This window comes from Abrus precatorius, unplaced genomic scaffold, assembly GCF_003935025.1.
Source record: "Abrus precatorius isolate BTA unplaced genomic scaffold, Abrus_2018 Scaffold1, whole genome shotgun sequence".
In the NCBI taxonomy this organism is placed as follows: domain Eukaryota; kingdom Viridiplantae; phylum Streptophyta; class Magnoliopsida; order Fabales; family Fabaceae; genus Abrus; species Abrus precatorius.
In genome coordinates this window covers 1,738,932-1,763,287 of record NW_020874291.1, presented here as the reverse complement: position 1 = coordinate 1,763,287, position 24,356 = coordinate 1,738,932, and the positions used below count along the sequence as shown (strand labels likewise).

The window sequence follows — 24,356 nt, the reverse complement described above, 5'->3', positions numbered from 1 at the left end:
GCTTGTAGCAGTGGAATATGTGTCCAAATGGGTGGAAGCAATTCCTACCAGAACCAATGATGCTAAGACTGTTATTGCATTCATCAAAAAGAACATTTTTTCAAGATTTGGAGTGCCCAGAATTCTGATAAGTGATGGAGGAAGCCATTTCTGCAACAAATATCTAGAATCAGTCCCAGAGAAGTATGGAGTAAAGCATAGAATAGCTACATCCTATCACCCTCAAACAAGTGGTCAAGTGGAGGTTTCCAACAGAGAAATAAAACAGATTTTGGAGAAAATAGTTAGTAGTTCAAGGAAGGACTGGTCTAAGAAAGTGGATGATGCTTTGTGGGCATACAGGACAGCTTTCAAGACACCAATTGGCATGTCTCCTTATCAGTTAGTATATGGAAAAGTCTGCCATTTACCAGTGGAACTAGAACATAAAGCTTTTTGGGTTGTGAAATGGTTGAATTTTGATCAAGTTAGTGCAGGAAATAAAAGATTGTTACAGCTGCATGAATTAGACGAGTTTAGACTCAATGCATATGAAAACGCCAAAATGTATAAGGAAAGGACCAAAAAGCTGCATGACAAGTTCATTCTAAAAAGAGATATAAAACCTGAGCAGTCTGTTTTGCTTTTTAATTCAAGGTTGAGATTGTTTCCAGGGAAATTAAAATCTAAGTGGTCTGGACCTTTTGTGGTGAAAGAAGTATTTCCATATGGTGTTGTACTAATAGCAGATCCAAAGGATGGGAGAGAGTTCAAGGTGAATGGACAAAGACTAAAAATCTATCATGGAGGTCAAATTGAGAAAGCCCAAGTGTGCTTGAAATTGGTTCCTCTTGAATGAGGAACAACTAATGTCAAGCTAGTGACATTAAAGAAGCGCTTTGTGAGAGGCAACTCACACTTCTTTCCCTTTAGATTTTGTTAATTTCTGGTTTTTAGTTTTATTTTTCTGCATGATCTGAGTTCTGGTTGTTTTGCAATTGCTTTGACAGTGAAACTGGTAGTTTGCTGGAACTTCCACTTTGAGCCTAAAAATGTGGTTAAGCATAAGCTGAAAGGGTCTGCAAGGACTGTTATAATTGCTGGAACATCCACTTTCTAACCCATTTTAAGCTTCCTATTTTGTTTTAGAATTTTCATTGTTCATGTTAGTTAAATTTCTGTAATATCTGCAATAAAATTATGCTAAATCTGTCTTCTGAGGTAAATTTGAGATACTTGAATTGAGATTCAATGTTTAGAGTGTATATTTGATGGATTAGAGAGTGACAATTGAGTTAATTGAGGTTTTAGAGGAAATAGACTAATGAAAAGAGTCATTATGTTGTAGGGAATTAGTTTCACAGAGAATGAATTTTGAAGTAATCTTTTGGAGCAATCACTTTTACTGATAAAAGTGATAACGCAGAAGCATTATGGTGACATGCTCCTCTGGAACTATCACTCTCACTTATGAGAGTGATCACGCAGAGGCAGATGGGGAAACATCATCACAAGAGTGCTCACTTTCCCTGGAAAAAGCAGCCACGCACAGGTAAGTATAACCTGGACCTCTGTGCGTTATTACTTTTATCAATAAAAGTTGCAATATAGCTGCGCGTTATCACTTTGCCCAGCAATAGTAATAACGCGCCTCTAACTCTAAAAAATCCAACTCTTTGGAATGTTCACTCTAATTAAAAATAGTGACCACGCTGAACATCTTAAATGTTGTAACGTTCACTTTGTTTACTAAGAGTAGTCACGTGCTCATGCTTGACTATAAATATAGTTGAAAGTGAACACGAACACACTCTTCAACCTAAAAATCCTTTTTCTCTCTGCTCACTCTCTAACCTTCACTCTCTGCATTGCGATCCAGAAAGACATTCTTCTCACCATACTCGAGTTTACATATTCTGCATCTCCATCCCAGGTACATTTATCTTTATTTCTGAAATCTCTGATTGGGTTTTGGGATGTGTTTTAATGTTGTGGGGAAGATGTCGAAGAGGGCAACTGGGAATGTTCTGAGTTATTTGATTCAACATTGTAACTGCAAAATAATGAGATTAGGTTTTTGCTGTAATCTATTTTTTTTTTTAGAGGATGCGAATCTGCATTGTGCCATTTACATGAATAAATTTGCTGCAGAAACTTCCTTGACCTAAAAAGACTTCAGTGAAAAAGTTTGAAATAATAATTGTTGAATGTGAATGCTTGAATTTAATTGATGAATTTGCTCTAGCTCTCTGCGTTACTCTGAGATGCTTTGATAGTAAATACATAATGAAGTTGCCTTTTAGGGATGCAATCAAAAATGTCGAATGGGGTATTTGGGGAACTATCTGATATTAATTGATTCAACAATAAAATGAACAATACTCTGAATAAGTGTTTCATGTCATGTATTTTTTTTTTTTTGGGATAGTTGAAATTTCATTGCACATTATATGAACCAAATCTCTGCAGAACCTGAGTTGACATAAACCAAGTTCTTTGAAAAGGTTGAATTGATGATTGGAGTATATAACTGTGTTAAATTTTGATTAACAATCTGTAAATATCCCTCTGCATTACCCTATTTTTCTGAAAAAGTGTGCACTCAAAACTTACAAAATTAGGGATATCAATTTAAAACTCTTTGAATATGGTTGTTCAATTTTGTGCATCTGTGTTGTTCTGTCTGCATACTGATATGTCATGTTATGATAAAATAGTTTTCTACTAAAATTACAGATTTTGTTAAAAAGTGATTGATAGCCTGAAATGATCCCTCTGCATTAACATAAGATACTCTGAAAGTGTGCATTTTGAACTTATATATTAGTAGTTAACATGTTCTGGTTGTCAATGCTTAATAATGTGCAAATGTGCTTATGTATAATATGTTAACTCATCATGATAGCAGAATGCATGTTATGTTTTTAGAAGAAGGGAGTTTCTGTAAATTGTTTGATTGAAAATTCTTTAGTACAGAACTTTATACTTAGGCAATTGTATTCTGCTAGGAGTTAACTTGCATATTTCTTTTAAGACTATAAGACTATATTGCAGGTACTTATAGTTAGATGTTAAGCAATTTCAAGTATCATTTGCTTAACATCTAACTATAAGTACCTGCAATATAGTCTTTGTGAAAATGATACTTGAAAGGTCTAAAACATTCTCTTTACTACAATTGACAGATAAACACACAACCCTAAACCCTAAACTTATCTGTTGGTTGATAATTTTTTAGAGTTAAAAAGGTTTTACATTTAATTTTTAATTACAACCTTTCAATATGGTTCTTATTCTCACTTTTAAACCTTTCAAAATAAGTTTTTCTTTCAAAATTATGTATCTTTGATTTTTTTTCATTGCATCAAAGGATACATATGAACGAGAATCAAAACTTGTTGGACCCAATTATTTTAAAGCCTATTTTCTCCCTTATTTATTTTTTTAATAAATAAAATATCAAAATTTAGCAATAAAATTAAATTTTCATCTTTGCACAATTTAGGGCAATCATTTTTATGAATGTGGTAAGATGTTAATACCTTTCTCATGTGTAATTATACTCTCAAACTTAAATCTTATTAAGCAGACCATATTTCCTATGTTTTTCAAGGTTTTATAAAAATTCTGGTTGCAACTCCTTTAATCTATTTTTTCTCTGTTCCATATTTGATTTGTTATTCATTTCTTTTTTCCATGTGCCTCCTTGGTTGCGACAATTATGGGTAAGTAAAACTTTTATAGTTCTCAGCAAGTAACACAACAATTTCAGACAATTAATTCAGCATGTTCAACCCATTCCCTGCCCAACTAATGCAAATGCAACAATTCAATTTCAACTAGTTTCACAACTCAAGTATTTCAAAGGAACTATTTCTGGTCTAGGAGCAAACCATCCAGAGGTATCTGGATGTAGATAGAGTACAGCTCAACATCTTACCATTACATGTTTAACCACCTAAACATGTAACTTGGCTCTAGAATGATACAAGTCAACATAATGCAACACAACCATATTTATAATTTTATTTAGTCTTAACAATCCAACCATATATATTTTCACAACAAAATCAAGCAGCTCACAACATTAATCAAGTATTTCAGCACATAGTATTCTTAGCACATATATCATAGCTTCTCAGCATGTTATGTTCTACCACGACATTTCAAACATTCATCTCAAGCATGGATCATTTCATACTATTCACAGAATAACAGAGAATCCACTCAGCCAAACATATTACGGGTTCTACCCTAAGATTTGTTCATATGTCAACTTATTCTTAGCTAAATCAAGATCATAAATAATATCATAATACTCAAGTGAATAATAAAGACTTTTTGGGGTAAGCTCCCCTTTTACCTGGGAATAGGCTTTCTTAGATCTCATTCCTCGTGAGTCCAAAAGAGGGAAACAACGCTCAAAGGCTCCAATCTAGATCCGTACTCAATAAATGTTCCCACTTGGATCGGGAAGAAGTTCAATTTTGAAAAAGTTTTTCTCGGAAAGGGAAAGGTGGAAGAATAGAGAAAATCGCAAGGGGAAGATGGTTATGTGTGGAATATAAGGATTTTTAGCTTAAAACCTCTTAAATACCCCCAGATTCGCGATCTTCTTGTTATAGCGAGATATACCAGATAAAGTATCCCTCTTACTATTTGTCATTTCGCTACAACAAGGGTCTCTCTCTCTGCAGCAAGAGGGTAGTTGGGTTAATCTTATCTTCTTCTTACTACAACGAGAGAACTCCAGAGAGTCTCATTTTGGATGACTGATTCTCGCTATAGTAAAGACATTTTGCTACAGCGATATATCCTACGTTTTACACTAACTAAGTCTATTCAGTCCACACAACTTGCATTAGTTCTATACTTAGCAACTATACAACTCACATATACAAAAATCCAAGCATACAATTATTAACATACAACATCATCTTTTAAAACAATATATATATATATATATAATACAAGGCTGACAAACATGAAATCCAATCTTTATTGTTTTTGTATTAATGCCATTTTTTAATTTAACTTGGGATAAATTATTATTAATTTGCTTCTTGTCACACAAATAAATTGAGAGATTAGAATGTGGATATCATGTCATGAAATGATATATTCATTATCATCACTATAACCATTGTTGATTCATGAGGCTAAGTTTATTTGAAACTTTTATTTATTTTCAACTTTTTTATGTAATTTTTAACTCGTAGATACTTAAAGATTCATCTCTCATAACTAAAGAAGAATTGGTGACATATGAAGATATTACACACAGTTTCTTATTGAGATTATCAATAATTGACATGTTTTTCTAGCACTTGCATTTATTTAACTTTTGTACAATTTTATTGTATATTAACTCTATATAGGGTTTCAAAATGGTAGTTATAGTTTTGATTTTTTAATAGTTATAGTTGGTATTTATAATTGTTTTTAGTTAGAATAAGATTACTTGAATGTTAGAATTTTTGAAATTATAATATTACATGAATGTTGAAATTATAATCATTGTTGAGTTGATTATCTATCAATTAAATGTAATAATATATAGATTGCAATGAGTTATTAAAAAATATTTTAAATAAATTCACACTATAATCAATATAGAATGTGACTTTTTAGATCGGTTTATCCCTTAATCAATTTAGATTGCTACTTTTTAAACTAGTTATGTCATCACGGATATGTATAAATTTGACATTTTGATATGTCTGTATTTTGACATGTTTTTATAACCTATATATGTATGTATGGTCATTATTTTATTTAAGTTTTGCACTAATTTATATATCAATTGTACAGTTTAACATTAAAGTATATAATTAGATATTTTAAGTCTAAATTAAATGAAAAATAGGATTTTGTAGTAACCAACACACCCACGTTAGAATGTACTGAAATCTATTATAATCAACTTATGTTTTGAACAAAAATTTATTATAATAAACTTTTATGTAAAAATCTTTTAGAGATTGAAGAAAAGTTAATTATAATCGATTTTTGTATAAGAACTTTTTAAAAATTAAAAAAAATTGATTATAATTAACTTCTCTACAATATAATTTTAAAAATTAAAGAAAAGTTGATTATAATCGATTTTTGTATTGTTTACTATAACTTTAGCAAAGATGATTATAATTAACTTCTATATAATATAAAAAGCAAAATATTTTTATAAAACTTTTTAACTCAAGACATACCCATAGTATCTATTTTTATTTTTTTTTTGTATTTACATAAAACTCCTGATTTTTAGTTTATTAAATCACGAGAGTATTTATAGATTAAAATTAGACTTTCAATTTTAGTGATTTATTTAAGTACAAATTTTATATCATTAATTAATTAACATAAATGGTATATTTTTTTATTGATATAATAATAAAATAATAATAAATTATAAAAGAAAAATTATAATGTTAATATATTTTAACTAAACTTCTATAATTTTAGATTTTATTTTCTCCTTTTTTAACTAGTTTTTGTTTAATTTAAAGGAATAAAAAATCTTTAAAATTTTCTCTGATCCAAAAATATGTAAAAATCTAAAACAATGCATACATAATATAATTTTTACATTTATCATCCAATTTATATTTATTTTAACTTTTTGGCACTTTCACTCATATACGACCCAAAAGGTGGGCATGAACGTGTAATTTTCCTTCATAATATACGTGCTAAACAAAAACACCTACCACTACGTACTTTAGTGATAATGCACATAATATAAAATTACAGCTGGCTACTCAATCTTCTTACGCAATAAATGATGCACCCTTTTCTCTATTGAGGAAACAGAGAAAGGTATGTATACCAACCTACTTTAATTTTAATCACGCCTTTGTCCTATTACGGTTACCTTGTAAGAATTAAGAATTTAACTTTATACAATGCAGAAGATGTAATTAATGATATTAAAGTAAATTTTCATTCACTTATATTCTAACCTAAAAATAAATGTTATAATCTCTTTTCAAAGTGATTTTACGTTGAGAATGAAAGAAAATCAAGCTGTTCTTTTATTATTCATCAATTTTTCATTCATAGGATCGATTTTATGAAATAAAAACATAAAAATTTTATTCCTATCATTTTTGTGTCAATAAAAAAAAAAGTACCTCAACCAAACAAATTAAATAAAAGATGCTTTAATAATAATAACTAATGAACAAATACTTTAATGATCGGTTAATGTAACCCTTAAAATTATCTTAATATATTAGTGATTTCTTATTAATAAAAATATCAAATATTTTTATATTATGATATATATCGAAGTATCAATTTTTATTTAAAAAATTAATTTTTAAATTTAAAAAAAAATTCTAAAATATGCCAGTATACTTAGTTGTATTCATATTATGAATTTAACTTCCTTTAGACGTTTCAACTTTATTTTAGTTCAAAAAAAATTTGGGATATAACTTTGTTTTATTATTTATCCCACTTAAAGAAAGTATATGAAATAATATATAATCGAACAAAAAAAAAAAATACTATTAATCTAATTTTAATCACTGATCAGATTTTGTTTAGTTTATCATTAACAAAGTACAATTTCACGCTACTAATCTATCACCTTTTACACACGTACGTTTCAAACATTATCTATTCTTTAATCAAAATTAGAATATATTTTAACTTGATAAATAACACAGTTAAAATCAACATTAGTAATCAAAATAAAACTTTATCTTTTGTTAACTTAAAAACAATAGAAAAAACCCGGAAAAATTGTACAGAAGCAATGCATAAAGAAGATAACCATTTTGAAGAAAATCTAAAAATTCACTAAATTATACATTTTCCAACGCACTCACGGGTGAACTTACACACGCTGACATGCACACAGAACCATACACGCAATAGAGCAAATAGACAAATAAAAGCAGAAAAAATAAGTAAACAAGGCAGAGCAGAAAATTATCCAGTCTGCACCATAACATCAACGCAATTTTCCTCATACTACATTAATGTTCTAGGCCTTTGGTATACAACTTGATGAAAGAGAAAACGAAAGACAATTTTTCTCAATTAACTTATTCCATGGATGAGTTATCCAATTCCTGTAAACATTAGGCAAAAGAAAACACTAATCAGCATACTATATATAACATTTACATTTCTTATATATTATTAGCTGAGGAAACAGACTAATTTACACATTTCTTTAGATTCAATGTCACTATATGAATAGGTTTTAATATTTCATCCAAAATATATAAAAACATAATTGTCAAAAAAGAGTTGAATGTATAGTTTTAAGAAACCCTAATTTTAGTGCTAGTCAATGAGTATTTCTTCAAAGAAGTATACTGATCTAACTAATAAATCATTAAAAATAAAAAATCGTTTAATTTTTTAAAATTAGTTGCATTCCAAATTTTCGATACTGATCATACTAAGAAGTTTTCCATAGTCCTAGTACATCTATCGTCATGAAACTATATGATTTTAAGTTTCTAACAGTATTTTTAAACAAATAATGGTGTACAAATCTTTGAATCTTTGTATCCCTTTCCTTTTTTTTTTTTACATCATTTAACTTAGTGTATCTTTCATGTCTCTCTCTTTCCTCTTATCATTCCTTAATAGTGTATTATAATAATTACTTTAACAAGTATATAATAATTTTTTTTTTCAAGAGTATTACTATGGTCCCTGATCCACACCACTAGAAAAGGGAAAGAAAAGTTGAAGCTCCAAAATATATAACAAAAAAAGAAAGATTTATTTTACAGGTTCCCACGCCTTGAGAGGAAAGATTGAAAAGGAAGAGAAAAAAAACTGATGAGTAAGCTGAGTAATGTAATGATAAAGAAAAAAAGTAGCTCTAAGGAAGATAGAAAACTTGAGATATGAAAAATTAGGGTTGAAATATATGTGCGTTACCTGCTTTTAATAAATATATCAACTTTGTGCACACTTGAATCCGTCTGGTGGAGTCTTGCCACAGTCAATAAGAAGCTGAAGAGCAATGGGGATGACGATGTTGATGTTAAGAAGTTTGGCCCTAATGGTAGTGCAGAGGCATACTGCAGCATCCAAGTCCAAAAGCCCTTGAAGCACAGGACAACATGTCTGTTTAGCACTGCCTCCAATCCCAATGTGTACGAGGCCACCAAGAACATCTACACATGCTCCCAGCTTTAGAGTGTCAATGGGGCATGTTGGTTGTGCTGGTGGAGGGTATGGCACCACTGGTGGTGGTGGACATGGCGTTTCACTTGGAGGACTTGGTGGTGTGACCACTGGCGGTGTCGGTGTCACAATGGGTGGTGATGGTACCACTGGTGGCACAGGCACAACTGGAGGATAAACAATGGGTGGCTTTGGCACATAAGGTGGTGTAACTGGCACCACTGGTGGTTTAGGCACATACGGTGGTGTCACTGGCACCACTGGTGGCTGTGGCACATACGGTGGTGTAACTGGCACCACTGGTGGTTTAGGCACATACGGTGGTGTAACTGGCACCACTGGTGGTTTAGGCACATAGGGTGGTGTAACCACTGGTGGTTTAGGCACATATGGTGGTGTCACAACAGGTGGTTTCGGGATATAAGGTGGTGTAACCACTGGTGGTTTAGGCACATATGGTGGTTTAGGCACATGAGGAGGTTTAGGCACATAGGGTGGTGTAACCACTGGTGGCTTAGGCACATATGGTGGTTTTGGCACATATGGTGGTTTAGGGACATAAGGAGGTGGTTTAACAACTGGTGGTTTTGGGACATAAGGTGGGTGTGGATGCACTGGTGGTTTAGGATAGTGAGGAGGTTTTGGGACATAGGGTGGATGTACATGGGGGGGTTTAACTATTGGGGGTTTGGGGACATAGGGTGGTTTTGGTGATGACTTGGGTGGTGGACATGGCGATTTGCCGTACGGAGGATGCTGCTTGGGTGGTTTGTGAATCGGTGGTTTCACTCTAGGAGGGTGTTTTGGTGGCTTAGGACTTGGGTAAGGGCAATAAGGACAAGCAAGGACATTGAGCAAGGTACTCAAGTTCAAGAGAAGGATAAATGCTAGAACAAACTTGGCCATGATACAAAGACTACGTAGGTTCCAATGGAGCCCCTCTTCAAAGAATGGAAAGGGGGAATATATGTTTCAATGAGCAAACAATGATGCCCTTATATCATGAACCAACCCTCAACCCTAGCTTCTCTTTCTCGTGAGCCATACTCACGGACAAGAGTTGAGGCAATCAATCTAAATCTCACTCCTAACAATTGGAATTAAATTATTCATAGTAGTGATGAATCATTGACTTGAAGGACCCAAAAAATCATTCATTCAGGATATTAGGTGGGTCCCACAGTATGGCAGAGTGAGTTCCTTCTTTGGATTCACGGACAAAGTTGATCACTCTCCACAACAACGACAAAAGTTGAGAAGTGGGGTAGGCTCTTGCGTCCAAGATTTCGGATTTCATGGACATGAGGCATCAAGAAAAAGTGGTCTTGTGCTAGAGGACATTTTTAACATGTAGTGTCTAGTGGGGCTATTCAGCCCGTGATAAAGAGGGTAATCCTAATTCCTAAAGCTCTTCATGTGATGCTTTAGACTTTAGACTTTGTGCTAATATGATTGCTAATTTTTTGCTTAATTGAATCATATTGGAATTAAAATTTTGGTTTTATGCTTTGCGCAAAAACGTTAAAACATTTTGACGTGTTTCACTAGCAAAAGTTGGATATGTTTCAATAATGGTATTTTTACAATTTAATATTATAATGCTATTTTAACTATATTTAAATTGTTGTCGACAATTACATGTTTGATTCATATTTGAAATAGTTTATTTTTAAAAAAATATCATTTTAACTTCCAATTTTTTTTAAAAAACAATTCAATATTTCCCGACGACAACAATTTGCGACTCATGTCAAAAAGATATTTTATTTAATAAACTTAATCAAAATAATTACTTGCGTATATTAATTAATAAAGTTGATATATTGTTATTTAATTTTAAAGTAACATAACGGTTTAACATAAAAGAAATATAAAAATTTATTTATTTCATAATAAATAGTTATCTATGTAGTAATTAGTACAGTTTGTGTAATTCAAGACTTTCTCCATGTGGGAAAAGGCTTACAAAAGAATTAATTAATCTGTTTTATTAAATTCTAACATTAATTTTAATATATATATATATATATTTACGAATTTTCTCCATGCAGTTTGTAGACTTTTAATTCTCTAGATAAATTTTATATATTTTGAAATTTATTTATTTATTCTTCTTCTTTATTTAAAAATAAAAAATAGTGTCGGCCACGATCAATAGCTTCAACCATCACGTCTAGAGCTTCCAAATGCATGTCGACTGATACATATTGTACATCAAATATCTCTTCGGAAGTAGATGTATTTGCCAATGTAGTTGGATGGTAAAAGTTAAATATCGTGTGACTATTACTTGAATATCCTTTTTTTTAATTTCGTTTAGTTTTAAAGGTGAGTGTTTCACACTGACGCGGTGCAACTTACGTGCTAATGTAGAAGTTGTGCCGTTTTTACATGATTTATAGTTGAGCACAAGTGTGCATATATAGTATGAACATATCTTGTGCTTAACCTTAAGTTGTATTTGTATGATTTAGGTCATAATATCCATTATATAAAAAAGATAATAGAGAAATATTGTTATAGCATAACGTTCATCTTTGCAGAATAATTGTAATGTTAACAGAAATATGGCTGAAAGTTGTTATATATTAATTCATTACAATAGTTAAGTTACAAATATCACATAAATAGTTACTTTTAGTAGTGTTTGAATAATTTGCATAGTTAGATGTTTGATTATCAATTGCAAAACAGTATATTGTAATAGTTATAGCATAAAAATAGCAAGCACATAATAGAGGTGTTGTACAAGTTGTCCATAGCAATTTTACAAGGTGTGATTAAGTATACCAATTATTCAATTTACAGTGATATGAAAGAATGTTAATTTAGTTTTGGAGGTTTTAATCCCTACGATTTAGTTGTTGGGGCATTGCGCTCTCCAATTAATTAGATTATCATAAATAATTTTGAACAACGAAATAAAAATGTTGGTGATATTGTGGTGACTCCAAACTTTGCGCAACTTCCTAAGTCGTTCAATGATAAGCTTATTGCTAGTTTTTATTGTTCAAATTTGATTGAGCATAAGAAAGATGTGGAAGAAAAATAATTTGATAGGTAAAGTGATAAAGGATCTAACAGAAAGATAGATAGTATTAGTTAGACACAATAGTACATGTGACAATCTGTATCACCTTTTCATTCTCGATAACAACCTAGTCATTATTCAACATTAAATTTAGATGTAATGAATCCAAGTAGTGTTGATGAGTTCTTAGACGAAGTAAGTGGAATTGGTGGAAGTGTCAGTTTGGATGGATGAATAAAGCTACAAGTGAGACAATTATTTATGGACAAGGAAGTTGTTTTATTTTCAATCAAGAGTTACAATATTCAAATATCAATTGAATACAAAGTTTATGAGTTAGATCATATAGAATGTCATGGTAAATGCATGAAGTTTGGCAATAGATGCAATTAAAGTATTTGTATTAGTTATTGCCACAAAATGCAAATATGGGAAGTCTAAAAGTATAATAGACCACACACATGTATGTTTGCTTCAACTTTGGAAGGGACTGACAATTAGATAAGGATGTTATATGTGCATTTATTTTGTCAATGGTGTAATAAGATCCAACTGTATCCATTAAAGCACTACAAAGTGTTGTGGAGTCAAAGTTGAAGTTCAAGGCAAAGTATATGAAGGTATTGTATAGGAAACAAAAGGCAATATGTGTCAGATCGATGTATTTATGTGTATCTATTATTCTATTTGAATTGTGTTGTGTATGCTTAAAGTGTATGAATTATTCATATATGAGAATGTGAATGTAAAGGTTGTGTAATTACTGGATAAGGAGCAATATATTCTCAAGTGCTGTGTCATAATTTTGTCAAGTGTGATGATGTATAGAGCGAGTTAGAGATTGGTTGTTAAGTGTGTTATGCATGGAAGAAATTAGGGAGTATGATCAAGAGTTAGTATTATCCCATTTGGAAAAGAGATTTGGAGTTCTAAGTTCAGGGTGTGTAGGATTCGGCATTCTAAAGCATTCATGCTCAAGCAAGATCAATCTTTCTCAAACGAGAGCAGATAAGATTGTCCCAATCGTCCCCTTGCCTAAGTGAGAAGGGATCTCACTCAGGTGAGAGGCGACCTCGGTCAAACGAGAGGTGCTCACTCAAACGAGAAGTCGCAGAAAAAATGGGTAGCTCTCTAGACCCAATCTCGCTCAGGTGAGAATGTTACTTGCTCAGGCGAGATGCGGTTCACTCAAGCGAGGTGTTTCTCGCTCAAGCGAGAATAGCAGAAATTTGAAAGATTCCACTGTCTGGTTTTCTTGCACAAGCGAGGGTGAGCTCGCCAAGGTAAGAAAAGAGCTTGCTCAAGCAAGGATTAGCTCACTCAAGCAAAAATGCGCGAATCTGGAGAGGTATTTAAGGAGCCTCAATGCCCATAAACATTCATTTTTTACCCGACAGCTTTCCTCTTTTATTTTCTTTTTGTTCTCTCACTATATTACCTTAGAGAAACCTTCTCAAGGCCGAATTTCTTCCTGATCCAAGTGGAAATCGCTGTTTAGTGTGAATCTATGTGAGATTTCGAAACCTTAATCTTTAACTCTAGGTTTGATTTCTTGGTTTCTCTTCTCTAAAGTCTCAAATTTTTGATAGTGAGAAAAATCTAAACCTACGAGCGTTGTTTCCTTCATTGAGGACCCACGTGAAGTTTGATATGAAGAAAACTTATTCCAGATAAGGAGAGTTTATCTAAGCTGACTTATTTGTTTAGCAAATATTGAGTCTGATGTATTATGAATTTAATTTTGTTATAGCCGAGAGTAAGTTGTCGTGTGGTTAGACCCCAGATTATAACCCAGAGTATTATTGTTGAGTGGGTTTCTTTGTTGTTTGATTAGTACTTAGAATGTTGTAATGAGACATGATATACTGAAATACTGTGATATATGTGCTGAGAATGTTGAACTTTATTGAGCAGTCTTATTAATGTTGTAAGTTGTTTAATTCGTTTATAAATGCTTAATTAATACTATGAGATGTTTGATTTTGCTGTGAATATATATATAAGGATGTGTTGCTGAGATTGGGTGAAATCAGATGAAACTGAATCATTGCATTTGCATTAGTTGGGCTGGGAATGAGCTGAACATGTTGCATCAATTGATTGAAGCTGTTGTGCTGAATGGTGTGAAATATGTTAGCTGTTTAAATTATTTTACATATTCATATTCTGATGATTGTTAATTATATAAGCTCACCTTTGCAATTTTTTGTATGTTGGTATATGTGCTACAATAATCGTACAGTAGTATGTGAGTAAAAGGGACAGGTAATGTGTCTACTTCTCAAGCTAGAAGGTCTAGCTGAAGGAAAATTATTTTGTCAATCTAAGTTGTAGTAATAGGTCTAGACTATTGGGTTACAATTTTCAAGGAATGTAATCATTATTCGAATAACTTGTATTTTGATCTCCTTGTTGAATAGTGTTGTAAATGTATAAATTTATGTAAATTTTTTTAATTATATGAAAATACTCTTAGAACTTTTTTATTTTGTTAATTTGGATGTTGAAGTTAAATTTATAAAAAATTTATACTCTTTGACTTATATATGTACTGTCTCATAAATGAATAAATGAATTAGGAAAGGTAATGCAGGATTTCATTAATTCTTTATAAAAAGGGTCGTGATAGTATACAAGATTTATGAATATTGAAAACTTTCGTACAATGAGTTTTTGTCTTATATGTTAGGTAATGTAGTTTATTATTAACTCAACCATACTATAGAAGTAATGTTGTTGATCATAATTATGTTATGTTTCACAATTTATTTTGAACATTTCCGCAATGCATAGAAGCGTTTAAATATTGCAATCTATTTATTTCAATTGATAGTATGCATTTGTATGAGAAGTATTAATAATTAATAATGAATATAATTTATGAATAATATTATTAGATGTTGTATGCTTTCGCTTCATTTTTTGGAGTTTATTCTTTCCATAGATTATCAAATAAAAACCAATCACTACACTATTTTAAATTTTTTTAAGTAGTCATTTGTAGAGCAAAATAACATAATCACTCTTTAAAGGTGACTTTGATAAGCAATTAATACACAATTGCTCTGCAAAAGTCACTAACCATTCATCAAATTCACCTTTAGAGAATGCTTATATATTAACTGCTCTCCAAAGGTCACTTTAAAAGAGTAGTTAAATACCATATGCTCTTACAAATTAAAATTTTAAAATACCATAACTACTTCTAACTTATAAATATACAAGAGTGAAACGTTATTGAACTTATAATAGTAGTGTTATCTCTTCTTTTTCATCTTCTCTCATCACTTTCGTATCTTTCTCCACCACAAATTTGACTCTTCAAATCACCCTAACAAAGACAATAATGTCTTTCTCTCTATGCTAATGAGGTTGGTCCCTTCCACAATTGTTGGTACTTTTTTTTTACTTTTCTTTCTATTTTCTCTTTGTTTTTCTTTGTCGCAACACTAAAACCTCCCATTAAATTTCATATCTTAACTCATGAAAGAATAAATTTTAAATTACAAACTTGAGTTCCAATGCAACAAAGAATTATTTTAGTTTTTAATAAAAGAATTATAAATAAAGAAATTTTAAATTTTAGTTTCTTAGTTCATACAAAATACTTGGTTGCTCTCCAAGTAACATTTGAAGTCAATCTCTAAGTACATCTACTTTGAATAACAATGATTTTTAAATTAATTTGAACCGTTCTCTTATATGATACAAAATCGTTATCTAATATTTTATTATTATAGTGAATCATGTATAGAATGAGAGTAAGATTTATCTTTCTTCATCTTATTTTCTATATACGTTATCCTATCATCCTATATTTAAATGTTTGTTATCGTTTAAAAAGAGAAAATTGTTAGATAAAAAAATTTAAACTTAATCTCCAAAATTTTAATGATAATACGACATTTAAACATACAAGTCTTATTAAATATTTGTTAAAGATATTAAAATAAAAAAATTTCATGTATTTCATCTTAATGCATAGTCTGAAGAACCATATGAAAGAATAATTTGTAATAGTTTATAAACCATCATTAAAAAAATGTTTACACAATTGTTTTTTGAAGTTGTAACTTCTTCACATGTCAATATTAGAAGTTGTGAAATCAAACTTATTGAAAATATTTCCTAAGACATAGTAGTTCAAATACAAACAAGTGTTTTAAATGCTCGCTTCTGTCCTGTGTATATTTGAATAATATTAAATTTATATTCTATATTCTTTTAGGATAAAATCTTGAAAATGTTTATATAAAAAGAATACTTCAGTTTTAAGACTAAAGAGACTTAATGTGAAAAAATTCTCTTGTCTATGTTAGTAAAACTTGTTGTCATGATAAAAAAAAATTATTGTATAATAAGAACTTGACGTAACTCTTAGTGATTGAAAGTGATTCAATATAAATTTATTTGTTTATTTTTCTACTTATCTGTATCGTGGTTGTCTTTCTATTTATCATATTTTAAAAAGTTATAGTCATTTATAACATTACCTAATATATTAGACAATCCTCTTTAAATATATATTTATTGTTAACTTCCACAGTTTGCTTTTGAATTTTTTTTAACTAAAATAATCTAATATAAAATTTAAAACCCTTTTTATGTATGTTTGTATTTTTCAACAACAATAATATAACAATCTTTTACTAAAGGAAAGAAAATCATTTAAGATATTTTTATTTAAAAAACATCAATTTTTCATAATTATAAAAATATAAAAATTTATTTAAATTCATTTTTTATTAGTTTGGATAATGAATTACACTTTATTACATGAACAAAATATTTTTTTTTTCGAAATTAGATCAACTTAAAACACTTAATAAGATCTACCCATGACTAGCTGAAGATATTGAAAAGATTTTAGTTAGTTGATATCTCAATTCCTTTTTTTTTTTTTTATACATCTCAATCTTTTTGCAATTTTATACCATTAGCCAAATTTTATATTTTATTGATTTACATGAAGGGGGTATTTATTTTTAATAAATTAAATTATAATAAAACAAATAACAAAATTCTACTTGTATGAGAGCGAGACATTATTTCATATAATTAATAACTCATAGTTAAATAGATGTAAGTTACTTTCACTACTAAAAAGTCTGTTTATACAGACAGATTTACAGACGGATTTTTTGAGCATTACAGACGGTTTTTTCTATTACAGACGGATATAAACCGTCTGTAATATCCTCGTCGGTAAATAATTACAAACGGATTTGAAAATCCGTCTGTAAGTTACAGACGGTAGAATCCGTCTGTAAGTTATAGACGGTAAAATCCGTCTGTAAATCACAGACGGGAAAATCCGTCTGTAAGTCACAGACAGAAAAATCCGTCTATAAATTACAGACGGAAAAATCCGTCTGTAATCCGTCAGTGATATATTTTACTATAATTGATATTTTTTTATTTGTATAGATAGTTATTTCCTGCTATTCTTGATTATCACAATTTATAAACAAAATAGAAACTATAGATTCGGCATCTAAACATTCCAAAATGATTTATAAAATATAAAATTTAAATGTTGTTACAAAGGAAGAAAAAAAAGCATATAAATAAATACATTTAAAAATAAAATACAAGTCTTCATCAGGAATAATCTATATGGTCAGAATCCGAAGGAGCATCATCATCAGTAGAAGAGGAGTCAGTAGAAGAATGATGCATGGAGGTGAAAACCGATGGTGCTGGAGCTGGTGGAGGAGGAGGAAGAGGTGTGGAGCTGCTTGCTCTCATGAGCTCAAAATAAGCATGCATCTGCTGCATTTGCATATGCTGCTGCGTCATCTGCTGTTGGACCTCCCTTTGCATTCTCGACGCCACCTTCTTCTCTATCTTCTTCTCCATTTTCTTTGCCCACTTCTTCTTCCATGCACTTTCTTTGCTCTTCCACATCTCCTCATTCTGCTTCTGGAGTTCTTCATTGAGGGCATGGACCTGAGTGCGGACCATGTCCTCCACATCCTCAGGTGCAAGAGAAGGGGTATCTCCAGTGACAGATGCAGGGGACATGGAGTCTGCAAAGAGGCCCCCCATGCCATAAATGTGACCTTTATAAAGGCCACCCACTGTCTGTGACCACATAGCATCCTCATCTACTGACTCTGGATTCTGAGAAGATGCTTCCTCAAGCCTTTGAATATAGTCATCCTACAGTTCAGTTCAGATAATTAGATATTAGTTTGGAGAACTATTTAATAAGTCGCTAATAATAACATATATTATCAATAACTATGACTTACATATGTGGCCTGAGATCGTGTATCAACCCACAGGTTTTTGTCCTGCCTGCGAGTGTGTGTCTCTTTAAACAACTCTCCAGTAGTAGGTGGCCTCTTCAACGACTTCTCCTGCAATTAGAAATAAATCACAATCTCAAATATGAAATTATAGATAGAGTAAACTGAATTTTAAAATCACATACCAAGTTTGCCTTACTGCCAGCCAAAGTCGTAGACCCACCAGTATGTAGTGACCCCCCTTTATTAGATGCCCTGTTTGTTTTGTTCTTTACAGAGAGATTTTTAAACTTATCTGTACCCCAATACTCCTGCAAGGCATGAAGAAAGTTGGGTGCTATCCAATCAGCAGTAGAAGAGTCCTGGCGAGCCTCAGTGTACATCTGTCTTAGTCGCTTTGCAGTGCGACTCTTCCAGGCCTTGAAAATCATCTTTTCATCCTGGGGGGGAATGGAGAAGTTGCTCTACAGAAACACAATTTCATTAGAAGAGGTACAAACAGTCATATGTAATTACACTTAGTTAAAATTAATACACTATTATTACCTTCCAATCTTTGAACCATTCTATCTTTGTATCATTTGGCACCTTTGCAAAACTTCTGTAAGGCGCATCAAACATCTTCTTAATCGTATCTGTGACCTGATGGAGACCTTTCTGTGGTGGTATCCAACTGATAACACAATAAAATAAAACATAACTACTAACATTCACATAAAATACGCAATGTTAGGCATATTTGATTGACTTACTTACCAAGTGGACCCATCCCATCTCAAAGTTTCTAACGATCTCGATGATGCCTGGGTCTGTGATGACTGCTGCCCGCTTACAGATGGGACAGCAGTGGATCCATCTCCTGTGCCCTGTGTAGCAGGTGACTGTGTGGCCTGTGTAGTAGGGGGTGCAGAGTGTGAAACTCGCTGTACTGGAGGGGGAGGAGCAATATACCCAGGATTCGGCACCATGATAAATTGCTCCTGTCCCCTAACCTGGGAGGTCTGCACTGTTGCTGGTGTGGACGTCGAAGTCGGAGCGGTAGGTGAAGAAGTGTTGCCACGATCAGTTTGCTGAGTAATACCCTTCTTACCTTTACCTTTACCTGCCATATCTGAATCAAACCATATATATGTTTAGAGACAAATACTATAATTTGTTTAAAATATGAATAATATTGGTGATAACTCAAATTAAATAATCATGGCAACATAGTAAATTGACAAACCTACTTACTTTACCTCATTTACTCTGATAGTTCAAGACTACCTTCATCATCATTCGATGAAAGTTCATCCATAATTCCTTCATCCTCGTCTTCTATGATGTCATCCATTTCATTATATCTCATAACTTGGGTAGGAGGGTCAATTATTTCAATTTCATTCAAAGGAGAAGATAAAATTGGAGGGACAACATTGTCTATTACTACACGTGAAGGAATTGAGTCATCAATTTGATATGCATCTTCATTATCTACTTCATCACTTTCATTCGATGATTGTTTGGAGCGAACCCATCAGCACATAACCCTAACCTTACATTTCTAGGATCGGATGCAAACTCAGGATACACTTGATCAAAATGTTGCCAAGCCTGACCATGAGAGGGATGAGTCATTATCCCATCACTCCTTTTATTTTCAGCATGCCACGTCATGTAAGGAGCTGAACTCATAGATGCATACAACCTTTTTAGCCTAGGAATCAAAGGCAAATAATGCATTCTACTTTGCGGTACATCTTTATGTTTACCACTTCTACCACCTCTTCTTGGTTTAAACCTAGGCTCTCCACAGAATTTGCAATTGGTCAAAACAGCATCATCTTTGTAATACAGCATGCAGCCTTTCAAACAACAATCAATTTTGACTTCTTTTAATCCAAGTTTGGAAACTAATTTTTTGGCTTGGTAAAAGTCCTTTGGGATGGAGTCAGGTTCGGGACTAAGCTCACTAATTAATGTAGCCCATTGATCAAATGAACTCTGACTTTGATTGCCTTCTGACTTTATGCTTAACATTCTTATTGCTAAAGATAACTTTAAATGCACACACCTATCCCATAAAGGCTTGTTTGCTGCTTCTAAAACATTATAAAACTTTGCAGCCTCTCCATTAGGTTCTTGTTCAGCTTCAAAATCATGAAAAATTCCAAATTGAGGACCAACAACATCATAAACCATTTCTTGATAACGACTATTGCTTTCTTCCCAACTTACATTACCTACATGACCACCTGATTGTAATATATTTGAATTACCTACTTGATTTTCTAAATTAACTTCTTCCCCATGCTCAGTCCATATCCAATAATCATGTTTAAATCCAAACTTATACAAATCATATCTAATTGAATCAATATCCAAAAACTTTCTACACTTGCACTTAGAACATGGACACCTAACGACCTGATTGGTGATGAATTGTTGCGAATTACAACAGACGCGTAAAAATTCCTCTACACCCTCAAAGAATTCAGGTTTTATTCCCCCCCGACTTAGGTGCAACCTATCATACATCCACTGACGATTTCTGAGAAACATCTTCCTCAAGAACTATATAAACCTAATACAAATATACAATGTGGTATCAACCTTCTAAAATACATTACAGAAAATTTTAATATAAATTTTGGCAGAATCTCCCCTAATACATGTTAATTTCCTTACATTTGTTTACTATTTTTTTACAAAAATGAAAATTTCACCTAAAATCAACTAATAAATTATATAACAATAAATTATTCGATACATTAAACACAAACACATCACAATCCTAAACCGTTCTAGAGCACATCCCCTTGTAACTCCACAACATGCATATTCTACAAACTCCACAAACACAAACAATCCCACAACACACAATAATCAGGTTCGGAGAAGGACCTCTACGCCCTTCCCCCCAGTCATACAATCTCCAATCCTACAACTCTATCTTAGAAATTTTAAGTCTCTAAAAAACATAAAAAATTAAAAAACTAAACCGATTAAAAGTTAGAGTATCGTACTAGGAATACAATGATGCAAAAAAACTTTCAAATGGTTTCTCCAATAACTCGCAATGGCCAAAACACTGAGCTCTTAGAGAGAGAGAGGGGGGAGCGAGAGAGAGAGAGGGTTCTGATGGGGGAGGGGAAGAGGAGACGCGGTTTTAATGGGTTTCAGTCATTACAGACGGGAAAATCTGTCTGTAATAGGTTTAATGAAACGGTGCGTTTCAGGAGGCACATTACAGACGGATTTTTCCATATGTAAATGCGTCAATACCATTTACAGACGGAAAAATCCGTCTGTAATGTGCCACCTGAAAGGTCGGCTAAAACCGCCATATTTACAGACGGGAAAATCCGTCTGTAATTTCTCGCTATAATATTTTGTCCTATTTTCACATTACAGACGGAAAAATCCGTCTGTAATTACTGTCTATAACGTTTGGCGCCAAAAGGCGGGCAAAATACAGACGAATTTTACAGACGGGGAAAAATCCGTCTGTATTACAGACGGATTTTTCAGAAAAAAAATAAAATAAATTATTTCACAAATTCGTCTGTAAAGCCGTCTGTAATACAGACAGATTTTTTCCCGTCTGTAAAATCTGTCTATATTAAGCGCTTTTCTAGTAGTGTTTCTTAATAGCTTAGAGGTATGTTAGAGGACATGAAATGTAAAGAGTAAGATTCAAATTCTTGTCACATGAAAAAATAAATAAATAAATATATATATATATATATATATATATAAGTAAATGTATCACTCTCGTCCTAAATAAAAAAAATGTTACAAGGTAGCTGCACATATTATTTTTAAAAAAAATTAATTTATAATTTTATTTATATTTTATTACTTTAAATAATTAAAAATAATTTTTTAATTTTTAAAAAATTATAAATAATATTTTATAGTAATGTATTATCTTTTAAGTATGAATATTCATACAACTTAGATATCAACAATTAAAGATAGATTCCTTAAAATTATTCAATATTTATATTAAAGACACATTTAATAATTATAGTAATTTATTGTAATGATTTTGGATATGATTAGGTTAATTCAAACTTTGTCAAGCTGGGTTCAAAGGCATTTTGTTCTTTAAATTTGTTAATCCATTGAACATATTTTGTTGAAGTATTTGAAATATCTAATCGTACTCCTTATAGCTCACCATTTTAACATATTTAATTCTTAGATATAGAACTTATCATTTTCGTTACGGTGACAAAATTAAACTCAAACCAATTATATTATAATTTCAAAAAATATATCCTTTTAATATAAAAAAAAAAATTTAGAGTTGTATTTAAGACGGAAGAAGTTAAGAAAAAGTAATCATTATTTAGGGAAATTGCTTAATTAAAAACAAAAAAATTTTAAAATTTTTCTAAACCTTTCAAAATTCTTCTAATCCTTATTTTTTTAGTTTTTCAATTTTGGAGTTTTTTTTTAAATTCTCCAGTACTTTTTCATAAATAAAATTTTAATTTTTTTAAAAAATATTAATTTTTTAAATTATGATTTTTTTAAAAATATATATAAAAATAAAAATAATAATTTTTAAAAAAAATATTTATTTTTTTATTTTTTATAAAAATAAAAGATATAAAATATAATATCATCTATATAATTAATCCTTTATATTTTTTTCTCTCAATATTAAATATATAAATAAAAAAATAATTTAACTTTTTTTTCTTCTCTTTTTAATTTTTTTTCTTCTAAATTCTTAAATAAAGCCTATCAAAATTAATTTCACGTTAAAGTCCAGATGCCAAACATTTATACTCCTAATCTAAAGACAATTATAAGGGTCTAATATAGTTTAAGCGGGCCAGGCTACATGTTTTAACCAAAGAACATAATCGCTCGTTGGGAATGCAGAGCAAGTTGTACATAGATCGCGTACGAAGAAAGCGAAATAGATTGATCGGTGTGAACACTCTATTCATGTCACTTTCATCCTTATATTATTATTACACACTTTTTCTAAACGAAACAAATCAACGTTTGACTAAATTGATGAAGACAAAGCAGTTCATATTCCAATGTCTTATTCTTTCCTGCCTTTTTTCGGTGTCGGCTGCACAATTTTTCTACACGTATTAATTGTGCATGCCTTCACATCCATATATTATGCATGTGAAAATTCAAATATTAAAAGAGATTTCATCAATTTTAAAGATATTATTAAAATTTTGTTAATTTTAATTTAGAATTAAGAATAAATAGTTAATAATAATAAATTTTATTTAAAAAACATTTATTATATTTTTATAATTTTAATATAATAATTATATATTTTTTATAAAAATATTTATTTAAATATATTTAAATTCAACCCTAAAAATTAAAATTAACAAAACTCTTATTATTATTATTATTATTATTATATTATTATTATTATTAAAAATAATTATATTCTCAAAAATAAACAACCACCAAGATTCTAAAAGAGAAGAAGAAAGGTATAATCCGTTAAACTAATTTATCAGTATTATCTGAACAAACAAAACACAAAGAATATTGAAGATTACAAACAATAGAGATCAAAACACGCCGCCGCATTTCTGAGAGATCACCCAATTTTTAAATTAGGATTACTATTACAACTTTCACTAATAAGTTATTATTATTTTTTTTATAAGGGTTTTGGTTTCATAAAGCTTTTCTTAATTTTCAACTTTGACGGTTGAGTTTAAACATAAAAAAATTATTAAAAAATGCATAATAATATTAAAATTATAAAAATATAATAAATATATATTTTATTTTATTAATATTATTTAATTATTAGATCAAATATCATTAACCATCTGGAGTAAGGATGACAATTTCTCTTGAATTTGGAGATGTGTTTATAATTTCTTCGAATTGAGAGTTTTTTTTTTCTTTACAGATAAAAAAACACGTGAAACATATTTAGATATGCAGCTAATGATTTTTTCTAT

At 30.9% G+C, this 24,356-nt stretch overlaps 1 protein-coding gene across 1 annotated transcript; it reads right to left on the bottom strand.

Moving 5' to 3' along the window:
- Positions 1-7,764: 7,764 nt before the first annotated feature.
- Positions 7,765-10,203, bottom strand: LOC113857207 (36.4 kDa proline-rich protein-like). The gene is made up of 2 exons (XM_027489009.1): positions 8,884-10,203; positions 7,765-8,057 (listed from the first exon to the last, which is right to left on the bottom strand). The coding sequence occupies exon 1, from the start codon at positions 10,036-10,038 to the stop codon at positions 8,902-8,904; it is 1,137 nt and encodes a 378-aa protein (XP_027344810.1). The 5' UTR covers positions 10,039-10,203; the 3' UTR covers positions 7,765-8,057; positions 8,884-8,901.
- Between the last annotated feature and the right edge of the window lie 14,153 nt (positions 10,204-24,356).

Bases quoted from the DNA above. Each gene is read 5' to 3' on its own strand.
- LOC113857207 (XM_027489009.1), bottom strand. From the start codon at position 10,038: ATGGCCAAGTTTGTTCTAGCATTTATCCTTCTCTTGAACTTGAGTACC.